The sequence below is a fragment of the Oncorhynchus tshawytscha genome, linkage group LG10 (assembly GCF_018296145.1).
Source record: "Oncorhynchus tshawytscha isolate Ot180627B linkage group LG10, Otsh_v2.0, whole genome shotgun sequence".
NCBI lineage: Eukaryota > Metazoa > Chordata > Actinopteri > Salmoniformes > Salmonidae > Oncorhynchus > Oncorhynchus tshawytscha.
Genome location: NC_056438.1, coordinates 66,356,433 through 66,378,028, shown reverse-complemented (window position 1 = coordinate 66,378,028; position 21,596 = coordinate 66,356,433). Strand labels below are relative to the sequence as shown.

At 43.0% G+C, this 21,596-nt stretch overlaps 2 protein-coding genes across 3 annotated transcripts; one reads left to right on the top strand and one right to left on the bottom strand.

Moving 5' to 3' along the window:
* Positions 1-690: 690 nt before the first annotated feature.
* Positions 691-3,608, bottom strand: LOC112260693 (microsomal glutathione S-transferase 3). Of its 2 annotated transcripts, none has more exons than XM_024435988.2 (6): positions 3,476-3,608; positions 2,486-2,620; positions 2,298-2,371; positions 2,112-2,169; positions 1,870-1,942; positions 691-1,774 (listed from the first exon to the last, which is right to left on the bottom strand). In XM_024435988.2, exons 2-6 carry the CDS (start codon positions 2,600-2,602, stop codon positions 1,644-1,646), a joined length of 453 nt encoding a protein of 150 aa, XP_024291756.1. In that variant the 5' UTR covers positions 2,603-2,620; positions 3,476-3,608; the 3' UTR covers positions 691-1,643. The 2 variants fall into 2 exon arrangements, with proteins under 2 accessions (XP_024291756.1, XP_024291757.1); XM_024435989.2 differs by lacking the exon at positions 3,476-3,608 and adding an exon at positions 3,138-3,273.
* A 1,676-nt stretch (positions 3,609-5,284) lies between these two features.
* On the top strand, positions 5,285-19,774 carry LOC112260692 (leucine-rich repeat-containing protein 52). The gene is made up of 3 exons (XM_024435987.1): positions 5,285-5,659; positions 5,824-6,454; positions 18,895-19,774. The coding sequence occupies exons 1-3, from the start codon at positions 5,606-5,608 to the stop codon at positions 19,239-19,241; spliced, it is 1,032 nt and encodes a 343-aa protein (XP_024291755.1). The 5' UTR covers positions 5,285-5,605; the 3' UTR covers positions 19,242-19,774.
* The last annotated feature ends 1,822 nt before the right edge of the window (positions 19,775-21,596 follow it).

Here is a 21,596-nt window from a genome sequence, read left to right as displayed (position 1 = left end):
GATGGCGGTGGCTAAATGGCACGAGAATGAGCCTCAGGATCTCATCACGGTATCCCTGTGCATTCAAGTGGATATCACTAAAATGCAATAGTGTTCATTGTCCGTAGCTTGTGCCTGCCCATACCATAACACCACCGCCACCATGGGGCACTCTGTTTAAAACGTTGACATCAGTAAACCACTCGCCAACACGACACCATACACGTGGTCTGCGGTTGTGAGGTTGGTTGGACATACTGCCAAATTCTCTAAAACGACATTGGAGGCAGCTTATGAACATTCAATTCTTTAGCAACAACTCTGGTGGACATTCCTGCAGTAAGCATGCCAATTGCACACTCCCTCAAAACTTGAGACATCAGTGGCATTGTGTTGTGTGACAAAACTGCACATTTTAGAGTGGCTTTTTATTGTCCCCAGCACAAGGTGCACCTGTGAAATGATTATGCTGTTTAATCAGCTTCTTGATATGCCACACCTGTCAGGTGATGGATTATCTTGGTAAAGGAGAAAATTCTCACTAACAGAGAAATTAGCTTTTTGTGTGTATGGAACATTTCTGGGATCTATTATTGCAGCTCAAGAAACATGGGACCAACACTTTACGTGTTGTGTTTATATTTTTGTTCAGTGTAGTACAGTCCCCAGCCCTAACCCAACCATGAACAGAACATTGCCTAATGGTTAAGATAATAGTAAGGCATTTATTGTTCCTGCATGTAGGCTTAGAGGTGATGGGGCAGCAGGTAGCTTAGCGGTAACAAAAGTTGGGCCAATAACCAAAAGGTTGCTGGTTTGAATTCCCGAGCCAACTAGTTGAAAAATCTGTCAATATGCCCTTGAGCAAGGCACTTAACCCGAATTGCTCCTGTAAGTCGTTCTGGACAAGAGTCTGCTAAATGACTAAAAGGTGTAAACTTAGGACAACTATGCAGATCAATGAGGACAACCACACACATTAACCTCTTGGTTCACTCTGGTTCTTCTGAAGCAATAACATCTCCTTATTCTCCACACACACACACCTCACGCCCATGAATACAAACATTAAAACACAAGTCCATGATAGAACTTAGAAATGTTATTTAAGCCCATTTTCCATGGTCATTTTCTACATTAGAATTTCATTTAGAATACAGCACAGGAGGATGCTACGGTTAGGACGGATCCTAATTATGGCAGGTATGGAGAGAATGGAATGGCATAAAACACCTGGAAACTATGTGTTTGATGCCATTCCAAATAATTCTGCTCCAGCCATTAACACGAGCCTGTCCTCTCCAATGAAGGTGCCACCAACCTCCTGTGGAATACAGTTTTGGCAACATTATGCATAAAAAAGTCCACACTCTAACAAAGAGTAGCTGGTGAAGCACCATGAACAGCTTATTTGGGCCTATCAGTGTTGAGGAGGGGGTCTGGGAGGAGTTGGCGTGGTGTGGTAGTTATGGAATGATAAACTAACCGTCGTGGTCATCTCTTTCCAAATGTTTACTGAACTCTGTCTGTACATATCATACACAAGTACGGATGCCCACAAAGGACATCCTACAACTACTAATAGACTGGGGTCAGGTGGGGTTGCAGTGCCTCTCACTGAGGAATGGTAGCAGGAATGGCAGCGGGAAAGGGAGCTGAGAACCTCATCCTGGTCTCATCCCAGGCCTCACCCAGTCACCACAGCCTAACAGGGTTCTGCCAAAGTTGGCTACGGTCAGAATCATGCCCAGCAGAGCAATGTTCCCGGATAACCCCGGCATCCTTTTTTTAGGATCTGAAAGGAATACATAGAACAAAACCCTTGAGTAAAAGATGCCATAATGTTTTAATAAATGATTGTATTATAAGCATATTTATCAATTGTCTTACCTCCAGTGGAGTATCCGTATGCATAGATCTCCCTGCTTATAACCCATGTCATTCCAAGTCCACTGACTAGGCGCTGTAACACAAATGGCTCCCTGTTAAACAAAACACTCTTAAAGAGTCTTAATAAAGGGGAATCCAGATGAGTGTCTTTATGGAGTACTCTGACTAACTAACTGTAAAGTCTGGGATGCATGGTACGCAAATCTAACATATATAGTAAATTAATAAATGGTGGAACTCACAGGACTATGCAGACCACCAATGGCCAGACTGAAGAGGAAAGCAGGGTAGCTCTCCAGGCTGTAAAAAAATAAACAAGTTTACCCTAATATTACAAGAAATGTTTGGTTTTTATAACAAACATCTGGTTGTTTCCTCTGCTGCTTCTGTGAAGTACATACTAAATGTTCATACTACATAGTACATACGTGTTCTGATGGGCTCGCTGGATGCAGTTGAAGATATTTCCAGAGTCTGGATCATTGCTGTACATCTGAGGGTACTGTCCAACAGAGAAGAGAAAATCAGGGGAACCATCCTGAGTTTTTATAGCCTAGTTTAAGCTTTAGATGATTCATTGGCTGACACACAGTGGGCCAGGTCCCGGGCAACTCACATTGATCTTGTACTTCTTGCGAGCTTTGCCAACTTTCACAGCGAGGTGGGCAACCATGACCATGCTGGCAACACCAGTGAGAACCACATACCCATATTCTTTAGACAGCACAACCATTCTGGCACTGATCTCCTGCTGCAAGAGAAAAACACAGAGCCTACAGGTGAGTTGGTCAATCCCACTTTCACATTCACTGTAGATAAGATACTGGTTGAAAGTCCAATAAGTAAACGGATTAGTTAGTAGGCCCTAAATTAATAAATTACATTAGATCAATGCCAAGTCGTTGAAACCAGAATATACTCAATTTTCTTGGAAAATAGGCTTCTATGCTAATATGGAATGTGCTTATTATGTCTATTGTAGCCTATTGTTAGGATACTAAACTGCAAAAACCCTTCCCCTCAGCAAAGTTCTCAAAATGTGACACAAAATAACCATCTATGCATGTAGTACAATGCACATAAAAGTTAGAAATAAACAATAGCAATAGGTGCGTATCTTCGCATTTTCAAGCGAGTAATTCAGTTGAACTTGATGCGCTAAAACACATGCCTAACTCCACCGAGGGCCAAGTGTCTGCGGGCTTTCACTTGTCCCTTGTAACTGATTTACGAATTAAGCTCACTGAATTGTAAGGAACTCTCCTCACCCGGTTATCTAGGTCTTAATCGAAAAGAAGGAAAAAAACGGCAGACACGAATAGGTCCTCCATGGAATGAGTTTGACACCCCTACGCTAAAAGCTCCCAAAACAAAAGCCGTGTTTGAGAGCATCAAAACGATTGCAGGCGACTGCCGACTGACTGATCTACAAATCACCTTGCATCATAAATAACTACTCATTAGTATTTGTAGATCAGTCAATCAATACATTGCGAGTATGATCCTCTCGAACACGGCCAACGTGAGAACTAGAAGTGCAACATTATAAGCTATCCAGCAACAATACGTAACGTTGAATACCGTTTGTAAAATAAGTGTTATTTACCTGTTAATGACGATCTGAATAATGTTCGCAATTGAAAGTGGTCCGTCTGTTGTCAGTCAGTAATCCTGTATCCTGTGTCGTCAACTCGTAAGGGAGTCAGTCCTATTTAAACACACAGAAGAGGCGTGGTGCCTCCCCCTAGTGGGGTAGAGTTCATTTGGGTTGTATCAGATCGTAGGACTACTACCAATAATTCCGAATTTTAGCATGACATTGAGTAATATAATAAAAGAGTGAAATTAATAGAATAACTTTATTTACAGTTAGTGTTTCACAAGCCTATTTAAAGTATGTTTATTTGAGTGCAACCTCTTCATTTTCCTATGTGAGTTCAAACGGGGCCATATCTGACTCACAAACCCCTTGAGCTCTGGTTCTCTGTTCAGCCTAGTCATTGTGACAATGTCATGCGTGAGGCAAGTTCCCTTATGTTCACTACAGTTTTTGATAGAAAGTAATCAATCAGTTTTACTTCCCTTGTATAGAGTGATTATGTTGGCTCTTATCTACCGAAGGTAATTTCACCAAAGTGTGGCCTTGGATTAGACAGACAGGTTTAGTCATAGGACCATTTCAGTATTAATTCTGTTAGTTAATTTGTGTTAAGATAAGTGTTAATTTCACTGGTGTGATTTTTTTCCAGTTACATTTGTTTTCATCTGTTTGGTTTTTGTTTCAGTCTGGCACATTACGTCATACTAATTCTTTTCAATATCAAATGTAAACAATTGATAGGCCCAACATTCAATTTACATTCCAATTGTTGGTCATAGGGAAGAGAATCCTGTTTTGCAATATTTTAACAATACTACATCACTAGATGGCACTATATCTTTAGTAAACAGCAGCCGTAAGTACACTTTCTGAATGGCAGAAGCTTTGAGACTTTGGTCTCAGAGAAAGGATCATGACAATATCCCATTATGAAAAGTGTGAATAAATACTCTCAGATTGGTTATGCTTCTTTGTTCTTTTTTGAAGCAGGGACATAATTGTGGATGAAGGCTTGATTTCATGCACTGTCCCTGACTTTATTATCTCTTGCTGACTGGCACTCTCTCTTTCAGGTGTTGACAGGCATATCTCTGTCAAATGCTTTGAGATTATTTTTGTAATGAAAAGCGCTATAGATGTTGAATGAATGATTCATTATTATTATAATCCCTCTCCAGCATCACATCTGTCCTCCCACCATGCTGCTGAATCTGAATCAGCACTTCAACACCTACACATCTCTCTGAGAGATGCAATGGGAAATCCATGTGTATGTGGCTTGTGGGAGAAAAGTTGTGTGAACTGGCTCTTGCCATGTCAATGTTGTAGGTTATATAACAATAATATTGAAATAGTGGTATGTGGCTCCATGCCCAAGCAGCCTGGCACTCTAAGTTTATGACCCTGCATCTGGCTGAAATATGACACTAGACACACACACACACACACACACACACACACACACACACACACACACACACACACACACACACACACACACACACACACACACACACACACACTAAAATAAAATAAACACACACATATGACAGTTTATGACAGTGTAATAACCATCATGCCATTTTTAAATAGGCACTATGTAATTTAATTTAATTGATAAATAAATACATTGAGATAGTGTCCTGTTGGGCCATTATAGTGTCACAATTGGCTATACCCTGGGCATTCTATTTTCAGAACGATTTGGGTGCATTTGTAGAATTAGGTAACCTCTCCTATCTTGTGTGACTGCTTGACTCCAGTTGTTTAGGCTTTCTTTAGCTCCGTCCTCTCTCTCCCCACACACTCGACCCAACGCGTGAGCAGTGAGAGATCACCATACCGCCCACATTCTCATTCCCGGCTCAGTTTCAGAGAGGGCAGTCAGACCACCACACTTGCAGGAGACCAAATACTATATTATAACACTAGGCTACGACGCGCGAACGAACTCTCCTGCATATTAAGTTCAAATGGCGGCAGTTACACAAAAATGATTGCTACTAGAAGAAACACTCTAATCGACCAAATCCAATTACAGAGAATTGGAACTGAGAGGGCGCTTGGGCGTCTGGAGTCCATCAGTTCCACTATAATGGATACGCACGGGAACCAAAACGTGAGGTGACTCTCGGAATGAACTACACAAACTTGCAAGGACAAGTGGCCAACGTCAAACCTCATTATCAGGTAACTATAATTTAATAATTTGAAATAGTTAATAGCATTTACATTAGGCTAACTGATAGGCTCTAACTGGCAGAGGACATAGTCTATTAATGAATAATGTGGCGTGGTTTGTCTAAACGTAATTCATGAAGTCCTCACCAAGTGTCATGCGTCTTGCTCCGCAGCCCAGCGCGCAATCCTTGCGGCTCATCATTCTGCTGATCCTAGTCATGGGGGTGGCCCCATCCCCAGCTCTAACAGCGGGATGCCCGGCACGATGCATATGCGATGACCAGCTGGTGGTCCAGTGCGCCGGGCAGCACCTCACCGCCTTCCCCACTGACCTGCCGCTGGCCACTCGGCAGCTCATCATCTCCAACAATCGCATCGTGGAGCTGCCGCCGTTGCAGCTCAACTACCTGTCGGACTTGGTGTACTTGGACTGTAGCAACAATTCCCTGACGGAGATTTCTATGTCCACATTCGGGAACCTGGGGAAGCTTGCTTACCTGGACTTGTCCTTCAACACCTTAACGCGGATAGAGGACAGGACGTTCGGGCCGCTCTCCAGCCTCGTGATGCTGAGAATGACGGACAACCCCGGCCTGTCGGATATTCACCCGGACGCTTTCGCAAAGAACTCGGCGCTGCAGGTGCTGGACGTGAGCCGGAACAACCTGACCGTGCTCAACATCAGTTCTCTCATCGCGCTGCCCACCCTGCGCTCGGTCGGCCTCAGCGGGAATTCCTGGAGCTGCGACTGCGATAACGAAGACCTCTGTCTCTGGGTTCACATCGAGGCATTCAAGTTTCAAGGTAAAACTAGCTGCACCTTCAGATATAAATATAAATCCAGATAATTCCCTCTTTCTATATGGTTTGTGTAAGTTTGGTGGTTTTGTCTTACCTTTCTCATTTGTGTTAGATGCGCTGGCCCATAAGACATAGCTACTACTGTACTGTGATTATATTCTGTGATATGCTGTACTAATCATACCAACATCATACACATTGATATACAATATGGATTTACAAAGTCAGTATGGGGGGGCTGGACCAATAGCAGTAGAGGACCGCCATTCTCTCCAGCTCTGCACTTCCCAGGCCTCTATCAATGAATGTTTCCATGTTCACACGCTCCTGAAATGCTCACTGAAAACATTTCACTTTCCCAACCACATGCACTTCATATAACATAGGTCAACTACATGTTTCATTTATGAGTTCATGAATGAGATCTACTACACTGACACAATTAAGACGTTTATGAATGTCATTTCAAATAGAATATGTGGAAAGACTGATATGAATATTGTTTATGCAGTAGTGGTGCCTGGGTAAAATCACAGGGGAAGTCAATCCAGGAAAAAAAGCCATATTACAACCTGTGTTGTGATAATTGCGTTGTTTGCTCTATAAACTATTAGTTCATATGTCTTGACACCGTGATATATATATGCTTAAAGCTGAGACGATAAGAAGACACAGTGGCAGAATAAATTCAACCACACCTTTACATTTGTTTCATTACAAAACCGGAGAACAAGTCCACAAAACATATTGCATGCAACAAACAGTATATGACCTACATCATGGTCAAGCAAAGTAATGTTTCCGACTATTAAACAACTATTGATTTAGAACCACTGAGAGTTATCGCAAGTTGCAAAGAAAACAGGGGCTGCTTCGACTATTCCAGCACCATCCCAACTTCAACATCATCTAATCATCTCTGCTTAGTCTAATACAGTGACAACTAAAAGATACTAAAAACGATTTAGTTCAATCAACGTTAGCTAAATATGATGTGGCTGTCCATGGTACTGATTTGTGTGTGTGTGCGTGCAAGTAGAACACACATGTTGACTCACCCTACTTGTAAAGAAACGCCAATGCCATTCCTCTTTCATGTTGCCTAAATGGTCTATGACTGTCATACATTACATGCTTTTAGTTTTTGTTGTCATATTCCTAGGCTACCTGGCTGAAATACTTACTCGCTAGCCTAACTTCCTTTCATGGGCAACGATAAGCCAGGCCAGATAGTTAACATTAGCATACTACATCTAGCAAAATGTTGATCTTCCATGCTCTCAGGCCAGGGGCACAATTTATTATTTTATGGTTGGATCAGAATCGTCTTTATAATCATTGGCCAGTATGGAGAATTAAGTAAAACCACAAGTCCAAATCCCCATATACATCCATGATTAATTTAGGAAAGGGACTATTTTATCTATCTATCTATCTATCTATCTATCTATCTATCTATCTATCTATCTATCTATCTATCTATCTATCTATCTATCTATCTATCTATCTATCTATCTAGCTAGCTAGCTAGCCCCCTGAGGACAACCGAACTAGATGCAACAATGAAAGTTTTTCAATAATGACATTTGCCCTGTGATGTGATTGGTCTGAAGTCAAATCCAAACGGGCTTCCCTTGACACTTTTTTTGGTGCGCCAGGACCATTCATAGCAGAGCTCACTCAGTTTAGCTCAACACTGATTGGCTATTATTTTATTCATTTTTTATCAAGGGAAGCCAAATCCTCGCTGGCTTCCATTGCATTCAATGCTACGTGCGGAAACAATGTCATACTCTTTCTGACCAGACAGCATCAGATAGATACGCTACACATACTGAGACAGAGCGGCGCTGTCTCCTTCGCTCTGATGCTTTTTCCAGTGTGATACATCCAGCCTCTTGCGAAATGAAGGAAATTTGTGACACACAGAGAGGAATGATAAATTATTTGGTATTTTTGTAGTTTTTTTTCTTGGCATCCAGGAATACACGCCACCGTGTTTATGACAGCAGCAGTAGAATAAACTTAATGAAAAAACGTAAACGTGTTAATGTATATATTCCTAAATTTCATGTGCAGTTGCCTGCATCACATGGCCTAGGGTGTCTTAAAATCAAAATCAAATCCAGTTTATTTGTCACATGCATCGAATACACCTTACAGTGAAATGCTTATTTACAAGCCCTTAACCAACAATGCAGTTAAAAAAAGAAAGAGAAAACCTACAAAAAAAATAAGAATAAAATATACAAGTAACAAATAATTAAAGAGCAGCAGTAAAATAACAATAGCAAGGCTATATGCAGGGGTACCGGTACAGAGTCAATGTGCGGGGGCACCGGTTCGTCGAGCTAATTGAGTTAACAGGTGACAGTGGAGGCTAATAACCATAACAGCAATTGAATATGATCTGTTAACTCAGGACTGAAATGAGACACATACTGAGGAGCCTTTCTCTTATTCCTTTACTCACTCATACAATTAAGGCTTAATCCAAAAAAAAACCAGCGTCTAGATGTCAAATCGCCAGTGAATCGCATCTCCTCGTGTTCACCTGCACATGCTCCACCAACCGCTTCCACTTTAATCAACAAACTATATGCCTATGTAATGAAGGTGGCTCGGGGAACCACACTCATGTGATCAGTAACCTTGCCTGAGACCTAAACATTTTGGTTAGCTTCCTAGGCCTTTAGATAGGCTTTATCTCAGTGGACCAACAGTCTTGTGGTGTGCAATAAACCTTGGTTCAAATCCAGCCGGTTACATAATGCAACAAAATTCTGTTTGGAATAAGGGTTGATTATTTTTTTTGTTACATTTTCATATCTTGACAGACCCCTCGACATGTTCCACATTTTGTTACATTACAGCCTTATTCTAAAATAGATAGCATTTTTTAAATTTTCATCACTCTACACACAATACCCATAATGACAAAGCAAAAACAGGTTTGTAGACATTTTTGCCCAAAAAATGTAAAAAACTGAAATATCACATTTACATAAGTATTCAAACCCTTTACTCAGGACTTCGTTGAAGCACCTGTGGCAGTGATTACAGCCTCGAGTCTTCTTGGGTATGACACACCTGTATTTGGGGAGTTTCTCCAATTCTTCTCTCAAGCTCTGTTAGGTTGGATGGGGAGCATCGCTGCACAGCTACTTTCAGGTCTCTCCAGAGATGTTTGATCTGGTTCAAGTCCAGGCTCTGGCTGGGCCACGCATGGACATTCAGAGACTTGTCCCGATTCCACTCCTGCGTTGTCTTGGCTGTGTGCTTAGGGTCATTGTCCTGTTGGAAGGTGAACCTTCACCCCAGTCTGTCCTGGGCGCTCTGGAGCAGGTTTTCATCAAGGATCCCTCTGTACGTTTCTCCGTTCATCTTTCCATTGATCCTGACTAGTCTCCCAGTCCCTGCCACTGAAAAACATCTCCACAGCATGATGCTGCCACCACCATGCTTCACCGTAGGGATGGTGCCAGGTTTCCTCCAGACATGACGCTTGGCATTATGGCTAAAGATTTCAATCTTGGTTTCATCAGACCAGAGAATCTTATTTCTCATCGTCTGAGTCCTTTAAGTGCCTTTTGGCAAATGCCAAGCGGGATGTCATGCCTTTTACTGAGGAGTAGTTTCTGTCTGGCCACTACCATAAATCCTGATGGGTGGAGTGCTGCAGAGATGGTTGTCCTTCTGGAAGCTTCTCCCATCTCCACAGAGGAACTCTGGAGCTCTGTCAGAGTGACCATCGGGTTCTTGGTCACCTCCCTGACCAAGGTCCTTCTCCCCTTATTGATCAGTTTGGCCAAGGAGCTAGCTCTAGGAAGAGTCTTGGTGGTTACAAACTTCTTCCATTTAAGAATGATGGAGGCCACTGTGTTCTTGGGGACCTTCAATGCTGCAGAAATGTTTTGGTACCCTTCCCCAGAGCTGTGCCTCGACACTGTCTCGGAGCTCTACGGACAATTCCTTCGACCATATGGCTTAGATTTTGCTTTGACATGCACTGTCAACTGTGGGACCTTGTATAGACAGGTGTGTGCCTTTCCAAATCATGTCCAATCAATTGAATTTACCACAGGTGGACTCCAATAAAATTGTAGAAACAATGGAAACAGGATGGAAAGAGGATGCACCTGAGCTCAATTTCAAGTCTCATAGCAAAGGATCTGAATACTTACGTAAATAACGTATTTTTTTATTTTTTATTTTTTATAAACGTGCAGAAATGTAAAATATTTTTTTTTTCGCTTAGTCATTATGGGGTATTGTGTGTAGATTGATGAGGAAAAAATGCTGGAAAAAGTCAAGGGGTTTGAAGACAACAAATATTTGATTTTGGATTTGTTCAGTTTGGAGTCTTCTGCTGCATTTTTGGGATGTGTCTATAGACAAAAGAGCAGCTATTTATAGTGCACCTCACTCAGCAAGAGCCAGTCTTACTAAAACCATGATACACCTACTAATGGGCATCCCCTGCACACACGTGCACACACACACGCACACCAGCTCATCATCCTCTCCCCTGCAGCTCAGGCAGAATCCTAAACTAGTCCTGTAAGAGCTGTCCTATTTCCATGCTGCTCATTGCCTTTGTCTGCTTTAATTTGGAGTGTCCCTTCAAGTGAAAGCTTGCAGCAAGGGAGAACACACACACACATTCCAGACCGCAGTGTTTTACGCAAAGAGCTCCTCTGGCGCTTACCTGTTCTGAGAGGCACTGTCTGTAGGTCGTCTCAGCAGTTTAGAAATAATGCATTGATAGAAGGAAGGGAAGAAAAACCCACAGAAAGAAATAACAGATTCTCCACTGCTGTCTCACCTCCTAAAGATTAGCATACTGCCTGTAGTTAGCAGTTACATAAGGAAAGGGTATTTTAAGGTGGCCAGTAGCCTAGAGCGTTGGGCCAGTAACCAAAAGGTTGCTGGTTCAAATCCCTGAGCTGATTAGGTGAAATACATCTGCCAACGTGCCCTTGAGCAGTGCACTTAACCCTAATTTCTCCTGAAATTCGCTCTGGATAAGAGTGTCTGCAAAAAAAAATCCTAGAAACAGTGTGGTGTGGGGATGGGACAGGAGAAGAGCCCTCTCCTTTGATGTCGGACCCTGAGGGGGAGGCGCCGGCGGCTTCCATGCCTTGGGGAGAGAGAGGGCTCTAGCCAAGTAGAGGGAGAGAAGTAGTACAGTGTTCACTGAGAAGAGGAGGGTGGTGTGTTGTATTATTAAAAGGAGTGCTACTACAGTGGTGTCAGGAGGTCTGAGGCGAGATCAGAGAACTATTGAAGTGTATTGTGGTGTCTATCTCCTTCGTGAAAACTCCCCACATCTGTGCTGCTAAATGAGTTTCCAAACTCTCAGGGCATCTGATGACAGATGTCTTTGGAGACAACAGAAGATCTAGGCCCATCTCTGTCATTATCCTATATCCATCATCCCTAAAAGTCCATTTGTGCTTGATCTGAAAATGTGGTCGGAGGCACCTTATGGAGGGTGTGACGCAATGGCGGATCCTCCAGAGGCATGCAGAGGACAAATTGAGCTCAGTACTGCATTGCTGTGCGCCTCACAAATTTTGTAACAATGAGGAGGGCTCCGTAAATCTCCACATTGACATAATTGGTTGACGGTAGGTGGGGGCGAGAGGTCCTAAATAAACCCAAACTCACTTCCTTGACAACTTCCTTCATAATAGCTCTGCCCTGCTCCGTGGAGTGCAAGAGTATGAATGCCCTGACTTCTGCAGAGGCTGTATCACCGTAAATGCTGCCGATGCAGACGTAGGATTGACCATGCAGCACCTTTACTCTATCGTTAGTGATGCTTATTTACTGGGTTCAGTTCTGCCTCTCCCCTGCTCCCCTGATTTACGGAGCCCTCCGCATTGTTACAAAATTTGGGAGGCGCAGAGCAATGCAGTACGGAGCTGAATTTGGCCTCTGCATGCCTCCGGAGGTTCCAAAATTGCACCACACCCTCCGAACACATTTTCAGATCAAGCACAAATGGACTTTTATTCACATCACCAGACAGAGATCACAGGGTCAGTTGCGACTGTGATGTAGGCTAAGACAAATCAAGAGAATACTGTGTGTGAATTTCTACAATAGAACACTAATTAAGAATTAATTTGATGTTAATCAAAAATATCTCTTCCTACTATTAAACATTGCCTTACTGTTATTTGATCTGTATCTTCCAGTACAGCATATAATCCTCTGCAGCTCCAATCAGATTTGTACTCAAATCTCAATAGATCAGACTAGTACAACATATTTTTAGTGTATGTGGACACCTGTTCGTCGAACACCTCATTCCAAAATCATGGGCCTTAATATGGAGTTGGTCCCCCGTTTGCTGCTATAAAAGCCTCCACTCTTCTGGGAAGGCTTTCCACTAGATGTTGGAAAATTGCTGCAGGGACTTGCTTCCATTCAGCAACAAGAGCATTAGTGAGGTCGGCCACTGATGTTGGGCCTATTAGGCCTGGCTCGCAGTCGGCATTCCAATTCATCCCAAAGGTCAGGGCTCTGTGCAGGCCAGTCAAGCTCTTCCACACCGATCTCAAGAACAAACATTTCTGTATGGACCTCACTTTGTGCACGGGGGGCATTGTCATGCTGAAACAGGAAAGGGACTTCCCCAAACTGTTGCCACAAAGTTGGAAGCATAGAATCGTCTAGAATATCATTGTATACCTTAATGTTAAGATTTCCCTTCATTGGAACTAAGGGGCATAGCCCGAACCATGAAAAACAGCCCCAGACCACTATTCCTCCTTCACCAAACTTTACAGTTGGCACTCTGCATTGGGGCAGGTAGCGTTCTCCTGGCATCCGCCAAACCCAGATTCATCCGTCAGACTGCCAGATGGTGAAGCGTGATTCATCACTCCAGAGAACACGATTCCACTACTCTAGAGTCCAATGGCGGTGAGCTTTACACAACTCCAGCCAATGCTTGGCATTGCGCATGGTGATCTTAGGCTTGTGTGCGGCTGCTCGGCCATGGTAAACCATTTCAATAAGCTTCCACCGAACAGTTCTTGTGCGGATGTTGCTTCCAGAGGCAGTTTGGAACTCAGTAGGGAGTGATGCATCCGAGGACAGACGATTTTTACGCGCTGCACACTTCAGTACTCGGCGGACCCGTTCGGTAAGCTTGTGTGGCCTACCACTTCGCAGCTGAGACGTTGTTGATCCTAGATGTTTCCACTTCACAATACCAGAGCTTACAGTTGACCGGGGCAGCTCTAACAGGGCCGAAATTTAACAAACTGACTTGATGGAAAAGTGGCATCCTATAATGAAGTCACTGAGCTCTTCAGTAAGGCCATACGATTGCCAATGTTTGTCTATGGTGATTGTGTGGCTGTGTGCTCAATTTTATACACATTTCAGCAACATGTGTGGTAGAAATAGCCAAATCCACTCATATCAAGGGGTGTTCACATACACGATATACAGTTGAAGTCGGAAGTTTACATACACTTAGGTTGTGTAACGGCCTTCTTCCTGGGAAGGAGAGGACCAAAGCGCAGCGTGGTAAGTGTCCATGGTTATTTAATGACAGAAACTCAACATGAACACGCTAGAAAACAATAAACGTGGCAAAAACCCAAAACAGTCCTATTTGGTGCAGAGAACACAAAGACAGGAAACAATCACCCACAAATCCCAAGACAAAACAGGCTACCTAAATATGGTTCCCAATCAGAGACAATGACCAACACCTGCCTCTGATTGAGAACAATATCAGGCCAAACATAGAAATAGACAAACTAGACACACAACATAGAATGCCCACCCAGTTCACACCCTGACCAACACTAAAACAAGGAAAACACACAAGAACTATGGTCAGAACGTGACAGGTTGGAGTCATTGAAACTCGTTTTTCAACCACTCCACAAATTTCTTGTTAACAAACTATAGTTTTGTCAAGTCGGTTAGGACATCTACTTTGTGCATGACACAAGTAATTTTTCCAACAATTGTTTACAGACAGATTATTTCACTTATAATTCACCTTATCACAATTCCAGTGGGTCAGAAGTTTACACTAAGTTGACTGTAACTTTAAGCAGCTTGGAAAATTCCAGAAATTTATGTCATGGCTTTAGAAGCTTCTGATAGGCTAATTTACATCATTTGAGTCAATTTGACGAGTAGCTGTGGATGTATTTCAAGGCCGACCTTCAAACTCAGTGCCTTTTTGCTTGACATCATGGGAAAATCAAAAGAAATCAGCCAAGACCTAGAAAAAAAATGTTAGACCTCCACAAGTCTGGTTCATCCTTGGGAGCAATTGCCAAATGCCTGAAGGTACCACGTTCATCTGTTCAAACAATAGTACGCACGTATAAACACCATGGGACCACGAAGCCGTCATACACATAGCTCAGGAAGGAGACGCGTTCTGTCTCCTAGAGATGAACGTACTTTGGTGCGAAAAGCGCAAATCAATCTCAGAACAACAGCAAAGGACCTTGTGAAGATGCTGGAGGAAACAGGTACAAAAGTATCTATAGCCACAGTAAAACGAGTCCTATATCGACATTACCTGAAAGGCCGCTCAGCAAGGAAGAAGCCACTGCTCCAAAACCGCCATAAAAAAGCCAGACTATGGTTTGCAACTGCTCATGGTGACAAAGATTCTACTTTTTGGAGAAATGTCCACTGGTCTGATGAAACAAAAATATAACTTTTTGGCCATAATGACCATGATTATGTTGGAGGAAAAAGGGGGAGGCTTGCAAGCGGAAGAACACCATCCCAACCGTGAGGCAAGGGGGTGGCAGCAACATGCTGTGGGGGTGCTTTGCTGCAGGAGGGACTGGTGCACCTCACAAAATAGTTGGCATCATGAGGATGGAAAATTATGTGGATTTATTGAAACAACATCTCAAGAAATTAGTCAGGAAGTTAAAGCTTGGTCGCAAATGGTTCTTCCAAATGGACAATGACCCCAAGCATACTTCCAACATTGTGGCAAATGGCTTAAGGACAACAAAATCAAGGTATTAGAGTGGCCATCACAAAGCCCTGACCTCAATCCTGTAGGAAATTAGTGGGCAGAACTGAAAAGGCGTGTGCGAGCAAGGGTGCCTACAAACCTGACTCAGTTACACCAGCTCTGTCAGGAGGAATGGGCCAAAATTCACCCAACTTATTGTGGGAAGCTTGTGGAAGGCTACCTGAAACGTTTGACCCAAGTTAAACAATAGTTATGCAATTTAAAGGCAATGCTACCAAATAGTAATTGAGTGTATGTGAACTTCTGACCCACTGGGAATGTGATGAAAGAAATAAAAGCTGAAAGCAATAATTCTCTCTAGTATTATTCTGACATTTCACATTCTTAAAATAAAGTGGTGATCCTAACTGACCTAAGACAGGGAATGTTTACTAGGATTAAATGTCAGGAATTGTGAAAAACTGAGTTTAAATGTATTTGGCTAAGGTGTATGTAAACTTCCGACTTCAAATGTATACTAAAGTATGTCTCAATTTCCTCAATAAGTCCATCCATGCACAATATATGAACAAAACCAGCCAATTCTGTGGTGAAAAATATGCCAGTGTAAATAGTGCGTGAACAAAGTCTGCTGGCATGAAACACAGAATTCAAAGCAGAGCACAGCCAGTCAGCCAGTCAGCCAGTCAGCCAGGCAGAAACAGTAAAAGCCTTTTGAGCTGATCCCCAAACACAAAAAGCTGCGAAAACAAAAACAAATTAATATCCGTTGAAATTCTCCAACACTCTGGTTATTGCAATCACATTTCAGGCATTTTTCTTCTTCAGAATATGACCCCTAACAAATCAAGGCTTCTGGATGATATCCAGGCAGCCATACACACAGTATGATCATCTTTGAGTAGACCATAATACTGTATAATACTGTCTCCCCAAAACCCATTTATAGTAGTCTATTCCTCTTCTGCAGCAGAGTAGGAGTAAGCTGTCTGGTCTTTGATGCTACAGCACAGGAGTTCCTGGTTCTGACAACCAAAACAAAAATCCCCTTGTCTATTGACATTCATGATTTCTGAGTGAGTGAGGGTCTTAGTCATGATGCAGGAGCCTGCTGGAGGCATGCAGCCTAGCAGAAGAATATCCCTTCTATCTGATTACTGTACGAGTCAGGCACAAAAGACAGAATTACCCAGTGAAATCCAGTAGGGTTTGAAATGTGCTTGAATTATTCAAAAGCTTGGGATTTGGTGTAATGTAATATCAACAACACACCAATATCAGACAGCAGCTCCTATCCTGTTACTTTCTGAAAAGGGAAACAGAAGTATTTGCTGTTTTCTTACATGGTATTTTATTTTGATTTTTTGCTCGAAATTGAAAGATATTTCAGGAGGTAGTGTGTTATCTAGCTCTCATGAAGGTTATGTAAAACGATATCATGTAATGTGTTTGAATTATTCAACAGGCCACAACTCCCTATTTGATGAAATATAATATTGATATCACCTTCCCTGGGTTGCTTACCTACGCACTTCAACACTTCAAATAACATTTCCATCATTATTATGTGTATGTAGATTACCGACTAACACAAATGCATTCGATTAAGAATATTTGCCATATCAGCTTTATATAGAAAAACAAAAAACAAAGTCATGCTCAATAGTAATTTTGAAGTTGTTGGTTGGGGAATTAATAATAATAGTAGCAGTAAGTTGTTCTTATGTTGGTAATACAGTATGGGCTCAGTACTAATTGTAATGTCTACTAGGATGGTAACACTTTTTGAATTGTCCCAAGTAGATGTTCAATAACTGTGAGCAACATTTAAACTATCTACTAACCACAGGAGGCTGCTGAGGGGAGGACGGCTCATAATAATGGCTGGAATGGAGCAAATGGAATGGCATCAAACATATGAAAACCATGTGCTTGATGTATTCGATACTATTGAACTAATTCCGCTCCAGCCATTACCACGAGCCCGTGCTCCTGTGCCCTAACCTTAACCCTTATCCCAACCCTAAACTTAACCCTAACTGTAGCAAGCAGTTGCTTATCAACAGATGGTCATACTATCAACAAACTATCTATATATCAGCAATATTGGACTATCCAAAAAAAGTATGACCAAAACGGTCTTCACTAATATAACTAGGACATAGAGTCTTTACTTGTCAGGTGACATGGTAAAGAAAAACTCTGGAGCTCTAATCATTACAACTAGTGATAGGCTCCTACTGTATCACCAACTAGTGATAGGCGCCTACTGTATCACCAACTAGTGATAGGCTCCTACTGTATCACCAACTAGTGATAGGCTCCTACTGTATCACCAACTAGTGATAGGCTCCTACTGTAGCACCAACTAGTGATAGGCTCCTACTGTATCACCAACTAGTGATTAGGCTCCTACTGTATCACCAACTAGTGATAGGCTCCTACTGTATCACCAACTAGTGATAGGCTCCTACTGTATCACCAACTAGTGATAGGCTCCTACTGTATCACCAACTAGTGATAGGCTCCTACTGTATCAGCAACTAGCGATAGGCTCCTACTGTATCACCAACTAGCGATAGGCACCTACTGTATCACCAACTAGCGATAGGCGCCTACTGTATCACCAACTAGCGATAGGCGCCTACTGTATCACCAACTAGCGATAGGCTCCTACTGTATCACCAACTAGCGATAGGCTCCTACTGTATCACCAACTAGCGATAGGCACCTACTGTATCACCAACTAGCGATAGTCGCCTACTGTATCACCAACTAGCGATAGGCGCCTACTGTATCACCAACTAGCGATAGGCTCCTACTGTATCACCAACTAGTGATAGGCTCCTACTGTATCACCAACTAGTGATAGGCGCCTACTGTATCACCAACTAGTGATAGGCACATACTGTATCACCAACTAGTGATAGGCACCTACTGTATCACCAACTAGTGATAGGCGCCTACTGTATCACCAACTAGTGATAGGCACCTACTGTATCACCAACTAGTGATAGGCACCTACTGTATCACCAACTAGTGATAGGCACCTACTGTATCACCAACTAGTGATAGGCACCTACTGTATCACCAACTAGTGAGGCTCCTACTGTATCACCAACTAGTGATATGTGCCTACTGTATCACCAACTAGTGATAGGCGCCTACTGTATCACCAGCTCGTGATAGGCTCCTACTGTATCCCCAATACAAATACTAGTGTGACATTTTATTTATTTTTATTTAACCTTTATTATATCAGGGAGTCATACTGAGACCAAGTTCTCTTCTACAGATGAGCCCTGAATTACAGAAACAACAGAAAATAGACACATCGAAATATAAATACAAAATGCAAGCAGAAAGAAAAACATGGAAACAAAAAACAAACACACTCATTAGTAATAAGGTCAGGACTTATGAGAGTACTGTAGTTAACCCCCACTTGTGTTGTGTTCTCTTCCAGATGAGGGCCAGACGGTGTGCCGTGGTCCTCCTGACCTGCAGGGGCAGCGTCTGGGTGAGCTGGGGCTGCAGCTGCGGTCGCGGTGCCACCAGGGCCTGGGTTCCTGGGACTACCTGTTCTTCCTCGCCATCGGCTTCGTTATCTTTGCGGCAGGAACGGTGTCGGCGTGGGCAATCGGCGTGGTCATGGTACTGTACGAACGCTATGTCAAGAAGAAGAGCGAGCAGATGGACCCCGATGACGAGATTGAGCAGGACGCAGGACCTGGCACGGGGGGCGGAGGTGGTCACCATGCCAACCCACGAGGTAATGGGGATTTGAAAAACACTGGTCACATGGTGGTATGACTCCACCCTGTCCCACAGCCTCCCTGCCGACTGTGCCTCGGAACCTACAGAACTACAAAACCTTTGATGTCATAAAATGTCAGAGGTTAAGAAGAAACTACAAAGCAGAGCACACTGGGATTAATAAAATACAGAAGAGAGACAATGCAGAAATGTGCCTGATTTTCATGGTGATTGAGAGTTGAATGGTTATAGTTCCTTAAAGTCCCAGTGCACAGTTTTGTATCATATTGTACAACAGCTGATGAACCTAACTTTGTGAAAGTGTGACAAAATGTGATCAGTGTTATTTACTGATGGTTGAAAATACAATCTAAACAGGACCTTCAAAATCAGCAGGTTTTGCATGGATGGAGTTTTGGCTTGCTTGGTGACATCACCAGGTGGTTAAGTTATAGACCAATAACAAAGTGACTTCCAAACCTCTCTGACAATAGCAGCTAGTTCAGGTTACATGTCTCTCCCATTAGGTTCCGCCAATTAGGCCCCTCAATCAGACCACTCCCAGACAGTTATGGCAAAATTCTTGCTTGAGAAATAGTATTTTGACCATTTTAATGGAATACTATTACAGTAAGGTACTTAACTGTTACCCAGAAATGATTTCATATTGAGATAAAAACAGCTGCATTGGGCCTTTAATATACTATAATAATAGGATTCAATTCTCTGGTCCTGTGTGTGTGTGCTCACTTTGGTAGCCTGTGTGTGTGTGTGTGTGTATTGGGAGTTTGACTCCCCTCTACTATTAGCCAAGAGATCCTCTCTAAGTAGAGCCCTGTCTGCTGAGGGACTTGGCTTCTACCCAGCTGGCTGTTGGAGCTATTCTGGCCGGCCTCTCAGTGGGGCCAGGTAAACACAGGACATGATAATTGATTTCCAGCCTTCCTGCTGTCTGTGTTTAGTAGGATGCAGAGTCCCGTCCACCCCACCTGTCTCTTCATGCACTGACTGCACCAAAAACCTTACAGTACCTACTGAATTATAGAACAATTCTACAGCAATAACACAAAACACTTCTACTGTGAAGCGTAATGATTATTATGAAGCACAGTACTAGTTCTACTCTGGGACAGTTGCTTTCATCTGACCCAGCCCCTTTAGAATACTACTGACCATCCATCATTCTATATCCCACGACGTTAGCACTGGCTTCTTTTAAAGCTAAATGCTACTCAGATCAGGTGGATCAACACTCACTGTCCTGTTGGTCCTCCGGCTGCACTACGACGTTAATCCTGACTCGAATGTTAGAAACTTAGTAGAGGTGAGTCTCTCCATTCATCCCAACAACAGCAGCTGCTCTAAGGAGAGGCTTGTGGTGGGATTACAGTGGCTCTGAGGGGCTGTAAGAGTACATATCCATTACACACAATGGATTGATCAGCTGGAGAGGTTGTGTGAGAAGGAAGGAGGGAAGGAGAAAGGGAGTAAATACACACACACACACACACACACACACACACACTAGGATGTGGCGCCCACGGGTGTTAGAGAGATAAGCTGGGGTCCAAGGTGCCCTCCAAGATGAATGCACTTCATTGATGTATAGACAGAATTCAGAACTTCTGTTCTGATACATCTAAGCGACAGGGAGCATGTTCTCTAGGAATACTAGAGGTAGTGTTGGCTGTTGGGCTGGTTTCCTGATCAAAGCAGAGATGTTACTACAGTTGTCTGACCTTTATAGTGACACGGTTTATGTCTCTCTCTAGTCAACACCAGGTGAGTCTGAACAAGGAGATATGTTGGTGGTATGAACATAGTACTGTAACCCTCAAATAGGAGACTCAGGAATGTGTGTTTCTCTTGGGGGGAGGGGGTGACGGCCTACCGGGGAACTGCCTTGCTCATGGGCAGAACGACCGATTTTTAACTTGTCAGCTCGGGGATTGGATCCAGTAACCAACGCTCTAACCACTAGGCTACCTGCTGCCCCAACATGTAGACTTGCTTGGATGCCTCAATGCACATTTTCAAACACAGGTTTCTGGTTGCTGTCATACTTGCATGTCATAAAACAGCCATAGTATGTGGCTACAGTACCATACCTGCATGATCCCTACAGTACACTATATGATCATGCATTCACTATGCATGTTCAGTCCAAGGTCGGTTTATTCACTTTTTAACCACATACCAGGCGGTATAACCCATGATATGCTGCAGTATGAGGACATCACGTTCTGGCAAACTCTCTGGTTAGGCAATAGTAGGGACAGGCACGAGGTGCACTGGAGAGGAGAAGGGTAGGGCCGTGGTGTTGCAACAGAATACCTGCTATAACCCTAACTTACATCACCACGACAACCCTGCAGGAATTTCAAGGAATGACCACATCTGTCCCTGTCTTAA